Genomic DNA, 15,862 nt, shown 5'->3' on the forward strand with positions numbered 1-15,862 from the left:
CACCTACAAAAAAGTCACAACAATGAGAGCGCTACCAGAATGTAGTCATATGCAGGGCAGCAGTCTACAGCCCTTTATGATACAGTGGATTGCCCTATTGAGTGCATCATGATCTCTGGGTGGCTGTTTGATGCCCCCAGAAACCTTGCTCCCAAAGTCATGGCCTATGTTGACTAAGCAGAAATCCAGCCATGCAAAGAGCTTGTGTAATTAAGAACAGGCAAGGAAATGATTTAGAATTGTAGCAAATCTCTTGCCAGAAAATGAGAAGGTTGAACCGCTCTCACTGTCTATCAGATCCCTAAAATTAAAGTTTTCAGAAGTCTCTATAAGCCCCGATTCAGACCAATGAGACTTGTCATGTGATTTGTGACTTTGAAGTTGCATGACAAGTTGCATCCCATATCTTTCAATGGCTCCATTCTAATTGCTTCAGCTCAAAGCTCAGCAACTCCAAAAAATGGCCCTGCACTACTTTTGTGCAACTTCATTGTGACTTGCATTGCATGTATCATTAAAGTCGCATTGAAGTGCCAGCAAATCGCAATGAAGTTGCAAAGCACAGTCGAACTTAAAATCGCAAGACTTTGAGGTCGCATTGGTATGAACTGCGGTTCAATGACAGAACTGCCTTTTTTCAATCCCCACTCCACTAAAATTTTTTAGCAGAGAAATGGGAAATTTATTTATTCTTCATAAGTCATTGCTAAAACAGGCTTTCCCAAAAGCTGATCATAGACTGAAATTTGGCCGGCTCAGCAGGAACCAGACAAATTTCTTTCCATTTATGGGCAGGCTGGATGTACTGCAAAAGATCTATTGATCGACTTCAGTACAACCAGCATGTCAGGTTTATTTTCATTCAATCACTACCACCAGCTATAGCCACCAGCACTGATCATTGTATACTGTCGGTGGAGAAGGCTCCCCACCAGCAGAACACAATAGCATTGTGAGAGAAATTTTCCATCAACACTGACTGTATTGATGGGGGAATAAAACAATCTCACAGCAAGTATTATACCGTATGTATCAAAAGCTGTCAGACATCACTGCACCAACAATGCCAAAGTCAGTGCAATAAATAAATGTTTCAGTAAAAACAAAACAAATATAAAACCTATGAAAATATACAAGACATGTAAAGCAAGGAACACAGTAAATAATGCTATCTTATATTAATGCTCAAAACAGAATTTAACACTTTTTTTTTATATATTTTAAGAAAGAACTAGTGGGATCACTTGGTGGTTTACTGAAGCCTGTGGTAAAGTGTTTACTGCAACTTACCGAGGTAAAATATCCTTTTGATGTTCTTTTGATATATTATATATGTACACATTATCTATTCTGCTGTATTCAGCAAATAATATATTGGATGAACTGTAGATCAAAAATACCACCTCACTATTTTACTGTTAAATAAAAATAAAAATGTGTCTAAACTCTATATGTTGTTGATTACAGCCCGAAACAATGGAATACTTAAAACAAATCTACTTACTAAATAACTGTACCTTAGTGTTTTAATTATCTTTTCTTTATTTTAGAAATTTCCTTCCGTTGATAATTCGTTATGTTCCCTGGTAAGTTTGAAAGGCATTCCTTATACGTTTGGCTTTGCATATGATATTTTTCAAATAGTGTAAGTCTGAGATAAAAGACATTTACTCTAACAATAGTAACATTATTATCATTATTATTGAATGTAAAACAGTACATATGTCATCAAGTCCAACCGTTAGGTTAACTATAACACTCCTCTCTACTTAAAAGACTAGTCTGGTCTAAACCAAACTTCTCTTTAGAAATCTTTTCGTGCTGTTTAATTCTCTAAAACGAAATTGTCAATAATTCAATTGTCATTTTTAAAGCTGTGCTAGATGCTTATAAACAAACAAACCAGACCCCTCACATATATGTCTGTTCTGTTTTAAATGGGTTGTAAACCTCATTCATGAAATCTGAACAAAGTATATATTTCTTAACCTCCTTGGCGGTATGATTATTTCCGATTTTTGGTGCTGAAAGCGGTACCATTTTTTTGCATGGAAATATGTAGTTTTTTTATTGTAGGCCTGTAATTCTTAGGAATAACTCACTGAAATCTGTCCGAACAAGAGTCTAGTAAACATCCCGGGTAGGATAAAATTTGAAACACGTAATCATAAATTATAATTTTATAAATAATCATAAAAAATATTAATATAATAATAATACATTTAATTCAATAATATAATCAAACCAAAAACACTGAAATGTGAAATATAGCGCCAAGTTAGCACATTGCTGAGCAAAGTCGCAAAATCGTTTTCAGTGTCTGATGACGAATTTCCCCACAAATCATTATCACTCAATTCTGCATGTGGTTCTGATTTACTATTGCTGTTCTCCTAGCTGATCTAAACTGCTGTTGACCTAAAGGGACACTTTTTGGATGCCATGGACATTTCTCAGTTTCCAGGCAGAAAGAACAGACAAAATGCAGGCAGGGCACAGGACAAAGCATTAGGGACAAGATGTATGTGAAATTGGTTGAGACAGCAATGTTTTACTATGTAAAAAAAAAAAAAGACATTTTTTAAAATTTTTAAATTTCCCGGCGCCAGCGGCGCCCGTACGTCCCGACGTCACAGGGACAGGACACAGAAGCCGGATGCCGGCATCGGCCGGAGGAGATGGCCGGGGACGCTGCAGGGGACACATCGCGGGAACGCAGGGTAAGGTAAGTGAAGAACAAATGCCGGAGCAGTGCCGCATGGTATTCCCGAGTGTAGCTCGGGGTTACCGTTTGTGGTACTGAAATGTTACCCCGAGCTACACTCGGGAATACCGCCAAGGAGGTTAAGTGTTTATTTGCCTCTTTCAAAGCACTGAGTGTCATTTCTCTCCACTGCCTAGTTCCTCTGTTATCAGCGTGAGTCATTTCCAACAAGTTTTCCTGATACCAACTGGTAAAAAGGTGACAGGGGAAGGACCTTCAGTGAATTGACAGCCTTGGCTCCCTTCCTGTGTGCTTCTTTTTTAGTTTTGGATAGAGTATAGAGAGATTAGATCCTCTGTCAGGTTTTGTATATGGTCTGTGACCCCCACTAGGGCGATTCACCCTTGTTATTAGTCCCATTTACCATTGTCAACAAAAGTGAAGGTAAAAGAAAATCCAAAATTTTGAGTTAAAATGCTAGTTCTGCTGAAAACGAAGGATATTCTTATTTTGGAGGGATTTCCACCTCTCAGAGTTTGGTGGTACTCAGGTGGTAAATATTAGTAGATGCAAGAATATTATTCATTCCTTTATTTTAATTATTTTATATTTCATGTCTTTACTAACTCATACAGAAAGAGCATTGCAGTTTATCCACTACTACTGGTACTTTAAAGAAACTCTTCCTAAATTGATGATAAAATCTCCTTATTTCCATTCCTAACAGATGTCCCCTTTTCCTTTGTACAGTTCTTGGAATAAAAAGTCAATTTGTAAAATTTTGATACTGGCCTTTGAAATATGGTTTAATTAAATTGCTTAGAATGTCTTTTCTAAACAGAACATCTCCTAGATTGTAAGCTCCAAGGAGCAGGGCCCTCCTAGCCCTCTTGTATTGAACTGTATTGTTGCTGTATTGTCTCCCGCTATATTGTAAAGTGCTGAGCAAACTGTTGGCGCTATATAAATCCTGTATAATAATAATAATAATACTGTACTCATTTTCTAACACCTGACTAAGATTTTCAATCCATTTTTTGCATTTATATATCTGCCTCTGTATCCAAAACTCCTGTGTCTTTATTAACTACGCTATAACCAAAAGACGGATACAGAGGGGTTGTCCAGTTCTGGGAGGGCATTTGTAGATGTCCTCCCTGAACCGCTCCTCCCATGCGCCCCCTGGGGCCTTCAGAAACAGCTAATCACAGATTGTGGTGAAGGGCCAATCACAGCTAATCACAATGTAAATAGACTTGCCAGTTATCAACAGTCCTTTGCTCACTCTGTCTCAGCATGAGCAGAGGAGCGTCAGTAACCAGTGATTGTGACAGGGGACATTTACACTGTTCATCAGTGCCCTGTTTATCAGTGCAGTACAATCAGTGTCCATCAGTGCTGCCTATCAGTGCCCATCAGTGCTGCCTGTCAGTGCCTATCATTATTGCATGTCAGTACCTCCTCATCACTGCCACCTATCAGTAACACTTATCAGTACCCTTCAGTGCTGCCTATCAGTGCCCATCAGTGACACCTATCAGTGCAGGCCCATAAGTGCCGCCTATCGTTCAACCTCATCAGTACCCATCAGTGCAGCCTATCAGTGCCCATCAGTGCAGCCTATTAATGCCCATCAGTGCAGCCTCATCAGCACACATCACTGAAGGAGAAAAATTATTTATTTGCAACATTTTATAACAGAAACTAACAAAAATGTTTCTTTTTCAAAATTTTCAGACTTTTTTTGTTCATTTAGCAAAAATAAAAAAAAAACAGTAGTAATCAAGAAGCCCAGTGATGACTAGACTGCAAGCTTCTGAAACAGCTCAGACATTCACCTCGTACATAGTCAATGCATCAGCCGTCAAAAGGGGTCACAATTCTGACCCTATGTGTAGCTCCAGGGGGCCCGCAGCTCCCTACTGTCATCTTACATGCTGTAATTTTCCCCCACAAAATCCCGGAGACAGAATCCAGGTCCAATCCGCCTTGTGTCTCCCAGGGCCCCATCTGAGCTCTGTAATCCAGTTCCAAGCTTCCAGTTTGCCTTCTCCCCAGACCCCCAGTCCACATCCTCCCCCCCACTCTTATTTGCTGGGGAGAAACCATGTGAGCATGAATTTCCTGAACTGAGTGGACTCGTGAGGATTGTGATCAGTCTGGGAAAGGGAAGTGTGGTGGCAGTATGCTGACAATGGTGGGGGGGTGACAGTGAGCTGCCTCTGTGTCACACAAAACAAAGTGAGGCAGGAGGAAAGCACTGCCTGAGAGCTGGGACAGGACCGCTGTAACTTAGGCAGGAGACACTGCTCTGTCCCCATCATTCACTTAATGAGGATTTTCTGTACTTCCCCACTTTGGGGTGTCCGCTAATGTGGGAACACCAAGTGACAGCTAGGAAAAGACACACTGTCCCCATAGCACCTGGCCTACCAACACTTACAGAAAAAATATATTAAAAATCCCTTAACACCTCCTGAGGGACTCCAAGGGGCTGCAGGCTCCAGGGGCCCCAGATTTTATTTTGTCAATTTGAGCAGCAAGGGAGGGGGGCATGTCATTACCAGGATAGTGGGGGGAGGAGGGCATGTCATTACCAGGATGGTGGTGGGAGGGGGGGCATGTCATCACCAAGATGGTGGGGAGTCATGTTATTACCAGGATAATTTGGGGAGAGAGGCTATGTCATTACCAGGATGGTGAGGGGATTGGGGCATGTCATTACCAGGATGGTGAAGGGAGGGGGACATGTCATTACCAGGATGGTGGGGGGGGGCATGTCATTACCAGCATGGTGGTGGGAGGAGGGGCATGTCATTACCAGGATGATGGGGGGCATGTCATTACCAAGATGGTGAGGGGAGAATGTCATTACCAGGATGGTGGGGGAGCGGGCATGTCATTACCAGGATGGTGGGTGGAGGAAAGGCATGTCATTACCAGGATGATGGGGGGCATGTCATTACCAAGATGGTGAGGGGAGGGGAGCATGTCATTACCAGGATGGTGGGGGAGCGGGGCATGTCATTACCAGGATGGTGGGGGGATGGGGGCATGTCATTACCAGGATGGTGGTGGGAGGTGGGGGAAAGTCATAATGAAGATGGTGGGGGGGTCATGTCATTACCAGGATGGTGGGGGAGGCATGTCATTACCAGGATGGTGGGGGAGGCATGTCATTACCAGGATGGTGAGGGGAGGGGGGCATGTCATTACCAGGATTGTGGGGGGCACGTTATTACCAAGATGGTGGGGGGAGGGGGCATGCTATTACCGGGATGGGGGTGGGAGGGGGGGCATGTCATTACCAGGTTGGTGGTGGGAGGGGGCATGCTATTACAAGGATGGTGGAAGGAGGGAGGGCATGTCATTACCAGGATTGTGGGGGAGGAGGCATGTCATTACCAGGATGGTGGGGGGGCATGTCATTACCAGGATGGGGAGAAGAGAGGGGCATGTCAATACTAGGATGGTAAGGGGAGGTGGCATGTCATTATTTATGTAATGTGAGTATCTTGGCATATAATGGAAGTATCTTGGATTGCAGTGGAAGTGGTGAGTGGTAGTGGTGGGCATCAGGTCAACTTTTGCATCAGGGCCCAAAACTTCACGCTACGCCTCTGTAGAAGCAGAGACTCGAACCTTCTATTAGCATCCAATTATCATTAACTCAGCCAAGGAAAAGTTTTATTTACAACCTGACAAATGCAAGGTGCAGTGAAGGTAAGCCCTATGTTTTTGATGAATTATCAATTTGTTAGTACTTTGTCATATTTTCGGGGGATTTATATTTCCTGTTGTTACTTTTTATCATTTATTCTTGCAAGTTGTACCTATTTTATCCTAGGATCTACAGCTGTAATTAGTCAGTGCCAGGTATCACACAGCTTTCCAGTTTTCCATGTTGAGGTTATTCCATGTGCAAGAATATTGGTAAATTAGTTGACATTTTACTGATTCCTTTGGTATTCACATAAATTAAAATATGTAAGTACACTTAATAGTTCATATTTTGCCTGAAATGGAGCAAATACGGTTACTTTATATTTACAGTTAAAGTAAGTCATTATAACATTGCATCTCATTTTGTTATGTCCTCACAAATGTTATATATAATTTCTTTTTTTTCTTAGCTCCACAGTTTACTAGGAGAAGACGGCATTGTACAAGACTCCCTAAAAGACTTACTAGGCAACATAGGCTTACTAGGAAGAAGCGGCTTTTCATTAAGCGGCTTTCCAACAAGAACCAAGATAATAAAAGCTATACTGAAAGGGGACAGAAAAGGAAAAGCTTAATCAGGAATCATGTCACTAACATCCATGTGGTGAGTTTATAACTATACATTTTTTTTAAACAACTAACAGAATTTTTCTTCAAGAAAATAAAATAAAAAAACAGGCTATAATAAAAAAAAATCAGACATTTCATCTTAAAGGGAACTTGTGAAATCAGGAATTTGGGGCAGCCACTGATGACTTGATGTTTAAGGTGCAGGTTCCAGAACAGTTATCCTGACCCAGGGTTTGCTACCTAGTGAATTACTATCCTTGGACAAACATGCAGGATGTGAGTTCAACCTTTTGAACTTACTCTGATTGCACGGCCATGTTATGCTGGCTGCTCCTCTCCAAGTCCAGTCAGCTTCTAAAACTGCTACAAGTGTCAGTCCTCTATGGGAACACATCCCAATCCATGCATTTACTGATATGGCAAACTGAGGCCACACACTGCCAATGTAAATCCCAGCTTCAGCTCAGTCCCCTCCATGGGCACTACACTGACTGCTCCAGAGTCTGTCCCTTTAAGCATTTGCCTACTGGGCCAGTTCTGAAACTGAACTAAGAACCCTCAAATATTTGATATTTTCTGAAAGCAAAGGCGCTCGCGAATAAAATAGTGGTTGTTACAATTTTTTTCATATGATATTTGTACAGAGGTTTATTGAATGCACATTTTAAAGAAAAAAATAAACTGTAATGAATTTTGGTGCACACAAACAAAATAAAATACCCAATTTTTGGTAACATATAGAAGATGATGTTACATCGAGTAAATAGATACCTAACAAGTCACACTTTAAAATTGTGCAAGCCTGTGGAAGGGCTTCAAACTATGGAACATTAAATTAAGTATCCAAAGACAACCCTTTAATAGTCTTTATTAATTACCAAATTAATAGGAGGTCCGGCACAAGAATTATAGCTTTCATGGAGATGTTTGCAGTGACACCTCACATGTAATGTGCAGTCACCATCTTCTTATGCTTGTTGGACCTACATATGTGTTCACATTTGTGCGTGAGCACGGGAGGAGATATTTTTTACTTATTTATTCTATTCAAATTTATATTTTTTATACTGTTCTTTTATTTTTCAATTCAACTTTATTGATATAGTAGGGGATGAACAGCATCCCTTGTGATAGTATGGTAAGTGACAGGCACTCTTTACTGAGAGCTGCAGCCATGATCTTGGTATAACGGCTTCAACTGTAAATTTACAGCCTAAAGCCATGAAGTGCTTAAACCTATATCAGCAGTTGCAGCTCCCATACTTCTGTACCTGACAGATAAAACATTATTGATATTTTATATTGGGATGACACTCATGTAGTTGTTTCCCTCAAACTGTAATGAAAAATTATGTTAAAACTTTAAAAGACACTGAAGGTTATTTACTAAAACAGGAGAGTGCAAAATCTGGTGCGGCTCTGCATACAGACCAATCAACTTCCAGGTTATATTGTCAAAGCTTAAAGCGGAGTTCCACTCATCCTGTCAAATATATATATATATATATATATATATATATATACAAAAACTGTAGATGCTGACTTTTAAAAAACAGCCATGTACCTGTCCCTTGGTCCCGTGGTGTGTCCCCCGCAGCCCGTTTCACCGGCCGTCCTGGATTCCTGGAGGCCGGCATCTTCAGTGTGGGCACCCGGCTATGACTGCTTGCGGCTTCACAGCTGGGTACCCACTGCGCATGCGTGAGTAGCGCTCCACTTCATGTATGGTCCTGTAGTCTTCTGAGACCTGTTACGTGTCCCAAAAGACTACAGGGAGGGAAGGAGGGAGGACACTTTCCGTTTCTGATCGCCTAGGTCAGGGCTTAAAATTTCAAGTCCTGAGCTACTAGCCAGGCCTTAAGAGTTACTCGCCACCAGTTGCACCACCCAACTCCTACCCTGCTACACCCCTTATTCTGCCCCTAAACATGCCCTCGTAAATTATTTCATGAAATGATACTGTTAAATGTACCCACATTACATCAGGGCCTCCAATGTCCCCTAAACACTCCATCATACTTAGACTATGCACACCATACAACCATAGCCCCCCAAAATCTTTCACTTACAAAACCATAACTCTACCAAGCATATCCTACCTACTATCCAACCCAGCAATACCTCAAATGCCCCATACTCTACCACCCATAATAACCACATAATACTGAACCTGACCAAACCAGCCATAAATGTAGGTCTACATACAGACACATGTACAAACAGACACCTGTACACACACACACACGTACAGACACACATACATGTACAGACACATGTACATACATACATACACACACACACACACACACACACACACACACACACACACACACGTACACAGACACATGTACACACAAACATACACATACATGTACATACACGCAGACACATGTATAGATACACACATGTACATACATACACACACAAATACATGTACATACACACACACACACAGCCCTATAACAATTTGCAGTGTACCATTACCTTCACTCACAGAGCCGGGTACTGCACTCTAGGGGGAGACAGAGAACACAGCACACACTCCTTCCTTTGCTTTCATTTTGCTCAACTATTGAGCAGTCTGACGGCTCCCAGTGACAGATCCGGAATGAGCACCAAAACTGCTCAGCAAGACGGCCCTGAGGGACACACTCGCCCCCACCATAATTTCCACTCGCCAATGCAAGCAGGTGAGTGGAAATTTCAAGCCCTGGCCTAGGCGATCCGACCAGAATTGGGAGCAGGTACCTGTCAAATTCTCGTACCCACTCCCCCACCACCCCGCCCCCCAAAGGTGCCAATCCTTTATGGGGAGCAGGGGAGCAGTCCTTAAAGCGGAACTTCCCCTTTTGGGTGGAGCTCCGCTTTAATTGCACCAGCTGAAGTTAGAAACTGATTGGTTACCATGCACAGCTGTAGCGGTTTCATTAAATCTTCTCCACTGTCAACACGCCTATTTATGGCAAAGTGACAGTGTTTGTGCAAAGGTCATCCCGACACATTGATACACACCTTGCCAACACTTTCTCTGTCACAGCTGTCACCAGAATCCTCTATGTGGGCTCATGTCAGATGCTAGGTGAGGTGGCGATGTCACACCCTCTGTAATGTAGCAATACTCATGGTTGGCGATTGTTTGCTAGATCCGAGCACTGTCATGGGAAGAGGTCAAGTACCAGATGCGGCTGTATGCGGTTATACGCTTGTACTTACATAAACATGCACATGCATACTGACATAAGACACTGGAAGCAGACTGTCCATGTGAATGTGTTTATGCAAATAATGGGGTATACCCGTGTATATCCACCTACGGCTGCATCATTCTTAGTATACCACCAAGGGCAAGCAATAAACATAAGGTAACTGTTCTGAGCCTGCTGTTTTGAGGTGCGAAAGCTGAAATAATCTTTTGAAGCTCAGAGGGAGGTTCCAAAGGGACAGTTAAATCTAAAAGGCTCCAAATCCATCATTCCTTGGGCAATGGCAGTTGCAGTGATGGTACTGTGTTGAATCTGGGAGGGTGGACTGCATCTAGACAAACAAGTTCACCTACTCAGTGGAAATCAGATTTGTGTTCTGAAGAGGGTGACCAGGATAATGAGAAGATGATTAATGCCTGGGAAATGGCTCAGAGCATCAAAGAGGGGGAATCATCTGGGGTTGAAGGGAAGAGAAACAGGTACAGCAACTTACATAATAAAAGGGAAAGTAGATGGAAATACTTCATAGAGTGGAGAAATGATAGAGTGGTGATCAGAATAGGAAAACCACAGCAGGGGCAAGTAGTATGATAAAAGATTAGAGAATGATGGTGGAGGACTTGCACTAAAATCCCTTATTTTCTTTTTAATACCATTGGCAATAAAGATGTTACATTTTCTGTCCACTATAAGCTTCTCTGGTGCACAACACATATAATCATCATCTGACTTGTGATTACCAACACCATCTTCACCAACCAAAAGTCATAGACTTCATTGTCTCCATAAGGAAAGACCCCATCAATGACTGGGTCTGTAGGCTGAAGAACTGACCTAAATTTTCTCAGTTTGCCATACAAGTGTTCTGATACTCAGTTTTCATTGTCTTTTCTGAGAAGGTATTGATTGCAATGGCATCATAACATAATGTGCTAGTATGCACCACATATTAGCACATTATGGCAGACTTACCTGTCAAATGAAGCCTTCCATTACTGTGCTATCACCACTCCAACTGAACTCTAGTGTTACCATCTTTGTCTGTTCTTGCTTCCTGGTTCACTGTCTCCAACTGCTTGAATGGCAGGATCACGATTATGTCACTCCTGCACATGCACAAAGGAGTCACTTCATCACAGCACAGAGTGGGTGCAGAAATGTGGTCTGAGCTGCACATTTGTGGCTCAGAGTACATTACGGTTGACTGGCCTGACCAGACGTTTATGACCGACCCCGTTATAAAAACCCTGCTTGTCAGCAATTCTTAAAATATTTACTTTAAAAAAAGCTGTAAAGATTTTTTTTTTTCAAGCTTCTACAGTGGGGCAAAAAAGTATTTAGTCAGCCACCAATTGTGCAAGTTCTCCCACTTAAAAAGATGAGAGAGGCCTGTAATTGGCATCATAGGTAGACCTCAACTATGAGAGACAAAATGAGAAAAAAAATCCAATCACATTGGCTGATTTGGAAAGAATGTATTTGCAAATTATAGTGGAAAATAAGTATTTGGTCAATATCAAAAGTTCATCTCAATACCTTGTTATATATCCTTTGTTAGCAATGACAGAGGTCAAACGTTTCCTGTAAGTCTTCACAAGGTTGGCACACACTGTTGCTGGTATGTTGGCCCATTCCTCCATGCAGATCTCCTCTAGAGCAGTGATGTTTTGGGGCTGTCGCTGGGCAACACGGACTTTCAACTCCCTCCAAAGGTTTTCTATGGGGTTGAGATCTGGAGACTGGCTAGGCCACTCCAGGACCTTGAAATGCTTCTTACGAAGCCACTCCTTCGTTGCCCAGGCGGTATGTTTGGGATCATTGTCATGTTGGAAGACCCAGCCATGTTTCATCTTCAATGCCCTTGCTGATGGAAGGAGGTTTGCACTCAAAATCTCACGATACATGGCCCCATTCATTCTGTCCTGTACATGGATCAGTCGTCCTGGTCCCTTTGCGGAGAAACAGCCCCAAAGCATGATGTTGCCACCCCCATGCTTCACAGTAGGTATGGTGTTCTTGGGATGCAACTCAGCATTCTCTCTCCTCCAAACACGACGAGTTGTGTTTCTACCAAACAGTTCTATTTTGGTTTCATCTGACCATATGACATTCTCCCAATCCTCTTCTGGATCATCCAAATACTCTAGCAAACTTCAGACGGGCCCGGACATGTACTGGCTTAAGCAGGGGGACACGTCTGGCACTGCAGGATCTGAGTCCCTGGCGGCGTAGTGTGTTACTGATGGTAGCCTTTGTTACGTTGGTCCCAGCTCTCTGCAGGTCATTCACTAGGTCCCCCCCGTGTGGTCCTGGGATTTTTGCTCACCGTTCTTGTGATCATTTTGACCCCACGGGGTGTGGTGGTTTATGTAAGGATATATTTTACTTATAAAGGGCGTGTCCCTTTCCCTTAGATGAAATATTACAGTGCCTCCAGCCATTAAAATACGGCAAATATTTAGTAAACCAATAATTTGGACACCTTGATAATTTGATCACCACTTATTATTATACCTTGAATTCTTTTAGCCAGTATGATTTCGTACCATACACACAAAATTTGCCTTATAATAGATAAATATAAAAATTTATTTATGTACAAAAATTATATATATATTAACACAAAACGCAAAAGACTGGTGATAAATGAATATTGATACACACAATCAAAGATATACCCTACCAATATAATACACAATAATAAGGTATCAAACTAATGAAATCAATATAAAAATTTCTAGATGATCTGATTAAAATTAAATTTATTAATAACTAATAATTTTGAGTATCTCAAAGGTTATATTCTCACAAACCGTGGCCATAGGATTGAAAGAAGATGTTCTCTGATAAAATATACTCTAATTATTAATATTTAATAAATTATGAAATATAAAAAAATTATAATATGGCACCAAACAATTTTAACAGTAAAACAGGATCTCTCTACATATATATAACTACCCAATATAGTTGTAATACACTAAGGTAATTCTATGATTCCACACAACAGAGAAGATAGGCAATGCAAAATTAAATTAATAGTCTCACCACACCCGGAATTCAGACTATGAAACTCTCCCGTGGATCAGCTGGCAATGGAGCGCCTTTTAAAATTATATCATAGGGCAAGTGATAGATATTTAGTATGGGAGAATGTAGGAAGTAAGGAGTACAGAGGTTTAGCAATTTAGTAAAGTTTGGAAGTTTGAAAGGGTGGAAGAGGGGTTATAGAGAGATCTCTTCAGATGTCTTCCGATTTTCTTCAAATGAGGTCTTTCTTCAGTCAGGTTTTTCTTTTGATGAGGTTTTTTTTTTTGAAAGGTACAAGGGCTTTTATACCAACTAATCCATTGTTCTAAGATACCTTCCCACCAGGCTTCTTGATTGGCTAGTTGAGAAATGTGTGTACATAAGCTATTTCTCACCTGCCCGCCAGATGGCAGTCTTGTACCATAGAACAATTTGAGTATTTGAGATGACTCATACCTCGGGTGGAATTTAAGGTAATTTCAGGAATTAAATATACGTCTTTTTCCAGATATATAAGTGATCATACCTATAATATTCTAAATAGGGACCATGGAATATATATGTATATTCAGTTATTCCTTCTTGAAATACCATCTTGTCTGTTTCCTGATAAGACATACAGCTGAGGCTAACTTACAATATATCTTACTTTTCATCATCTCAATACTCAAGTTAGTGATATATAATTCCCATTGCTGAATATTTGGTGGTGTGTGAAACCTATTCTTTATAACATCTCTAGATACTATGCTTTTGTAGTAATATCTTTGTGGTTATATACATTCAATTTTTAGCTTTAAAATGTCCTGAATTTAACTTCTGTTTCAGAATTAAACATTCCCATAGGTAGGAAAGGCCCTCTGTTTACCTGGCTATTGTGTTGGAGTCAGGGTAAACAGACATGTATACTTTCAACCTTGGTGGACAATAGCATATTGTGATAGTTCGACAGGTTTGTTGTTTCATTACACTTTGCAAAGTTCCGTGTGAGCTCTCAGACAATCAGTTTGGTTCCTCTATTGTCATGTCCAGACCTTGTATATGTTTACCTGCCATCGAAGTCTAAATAATGGTGTTTGACCACCTGTAGAACTTCAAATAGTATATTGTCTCTAGGAGGAAAAAAAAAATCCCTTCACCCATCGTTTACATTTCTCTAGCTGGATGGTCATTCGACTTTTCAACCAAGACAAATTAACCCTTAACGTCCGGCTATGCGGACTTGCTGTTATATAGGATTATGCCTTGATAAAATCATGTTTTTGAGATGTAAATTCAAAAGACCCACAACAGGGGTGAGATCTTCCGTGGAGCCCCAGATTGAGGGAGATTATCAGTGGTCTTGTATGTCTCCCATTTTCTAATTATTGCTCCCACAGTTGATTTGTTCACACCAAGCTGCTTGCCTATTGCAGATTCCGTCTTCCCAGCCTGGTGCAGGTCTACAGTTTTGTTTCTGGTTTCCTTCGACAGCTCTTTGGTCTTCACCATAGTGGAGTTTGGAGTGTGACTGTTTGAGGTTGTGGACAGGTGTCTTTTATACTGATAACAAGTTCAAACAGGTGCCATTGATACAGGTAATGAGTGCAGGACAGAGGAGCCTCTTAAAGAAGAAGGTACAGGTCTGTGAGAGCCAGAAATCTTGCTTGTTTGTAGGTGACCAAATAATTATTTTCCACCATAATTTGCAAATAAATTCTTTCCAAATCAGCCAATGTGATTGTCTGGATTTTTTTTTCTCATTTTGTCTCTCATAGTTGAGGTCTACCTATGATGCCAATTACAGGCCTCTCTCATCTTTTTAAGTGGGAGAACTTGCACAATTGGTGGCTGACTAAATACTTTTTTGCCCCACTGTATGTACAGACAAGAGATACATCTAAAATATTCTAAATGCTGCCATACTGAATGCATTGTGATTGCTTATTGATACATCTTTTTTACGTTTATTTTCCAGGTGCATATCGGACTTCAAATGTAGCAAATAGGACAGCATGTAAAAAAATATATATATATATATATAAAACCAAATCATTAAATGTATCTTTTGATTTTTCTCTAATTTTCTTACATTTTCTTTATATGCACCAGAAAGCTCTTAACTGTATCTTTATTCTCTAATCAATAAACTTTATTCAAATTAATGAATTGAGTCTGAGTTGTATGATTTGTACCCGGATATTTTGAATGTGATTTAAAGTATACAGTTCATTATGTGGCATGGTATATGTCTGGAGCTTTTAGTAAAAGGTATCATAATAAAAGCTGAACACACTACTTAATATAATTTAATTGCCTTGAATTTAAGTGTAAAAATCAAAATCTTGCCTTTGTAATATCTCTCATAACATGAACCCTAAGTAATCATAAAAAATAGCAATATATAATGTATTTATTGTAGGAGATATCACATACACATTAAATTCTATGTTCATAACATGATTTTCTATAGTCAGGCTTAGATAGCTAAATATGAACATTTCCAATTGGTCTCTATAGTTACTGGACATAGAATCCAAGCAGCCTTGTCTTGGGCCTCTAACACTCCTCTGACAGAACCCTTGCTGTCACATTATAGTTGGCCACTGATCCAATCAGCTGCAGTTATAGAATTTCCCATCAAGCAGCATAA

The 15,862-nt window shown here is 40.6% G+C and overlaps 1 protein-coding gene across 1 annotated transcript in view; it reads left to right on the forward strand.

Moving 5' to 3' along the window:
• The window catches only part of LOC149467545 (uncharacterized), a 49,593-nt gene extending 34,219 nt beyond the window's left edge, over nucleotides 1–15,374 (forward strand). Inside the window, exons 12-15 of the mRNA XM_089671568.1 lie at nucleotides 1,226–1,294; nucleotides 1,551–1,586; nucleotides 6,838–7,031; nucleotides 15,188–15,374. Coding sequence (XP_089527694.1) covers nucleotides 1,226–1,294; nucleotides 1,551–1,586; nucleotides 6,838–7,002 — 270 coding nt within the window. The 3' untranslated portion in view covers nucleotides 7,003–7,031; nucleotides 15,188–15,374. The remainder of the gene's footprint in view (nucleotides 1–1,225; nucleotides 1,295–1,550; nucleotides 1,587–6,837; nucleotides 7,032–15,187) is intronic.
• The last annotated feature ends 488 nt before the right edge of the window (nucleotides 15,375–15,862 follow it).

Source organism: Staurois parvus, unplaced genomic scaffold, assembly GCF_062004578.1.
Source record: "Staurois parvus isolate SC_StPar_1 unplaced genomic scaffold, SC_StPar_1.0 ptg000106l, whole genome shotgun sequence".
Lineage (NCBI taxonomy): Eukaryota > Metazoa > Chordata > Amphibia > Anura > Ranidae > Staurois > Staurois parvus.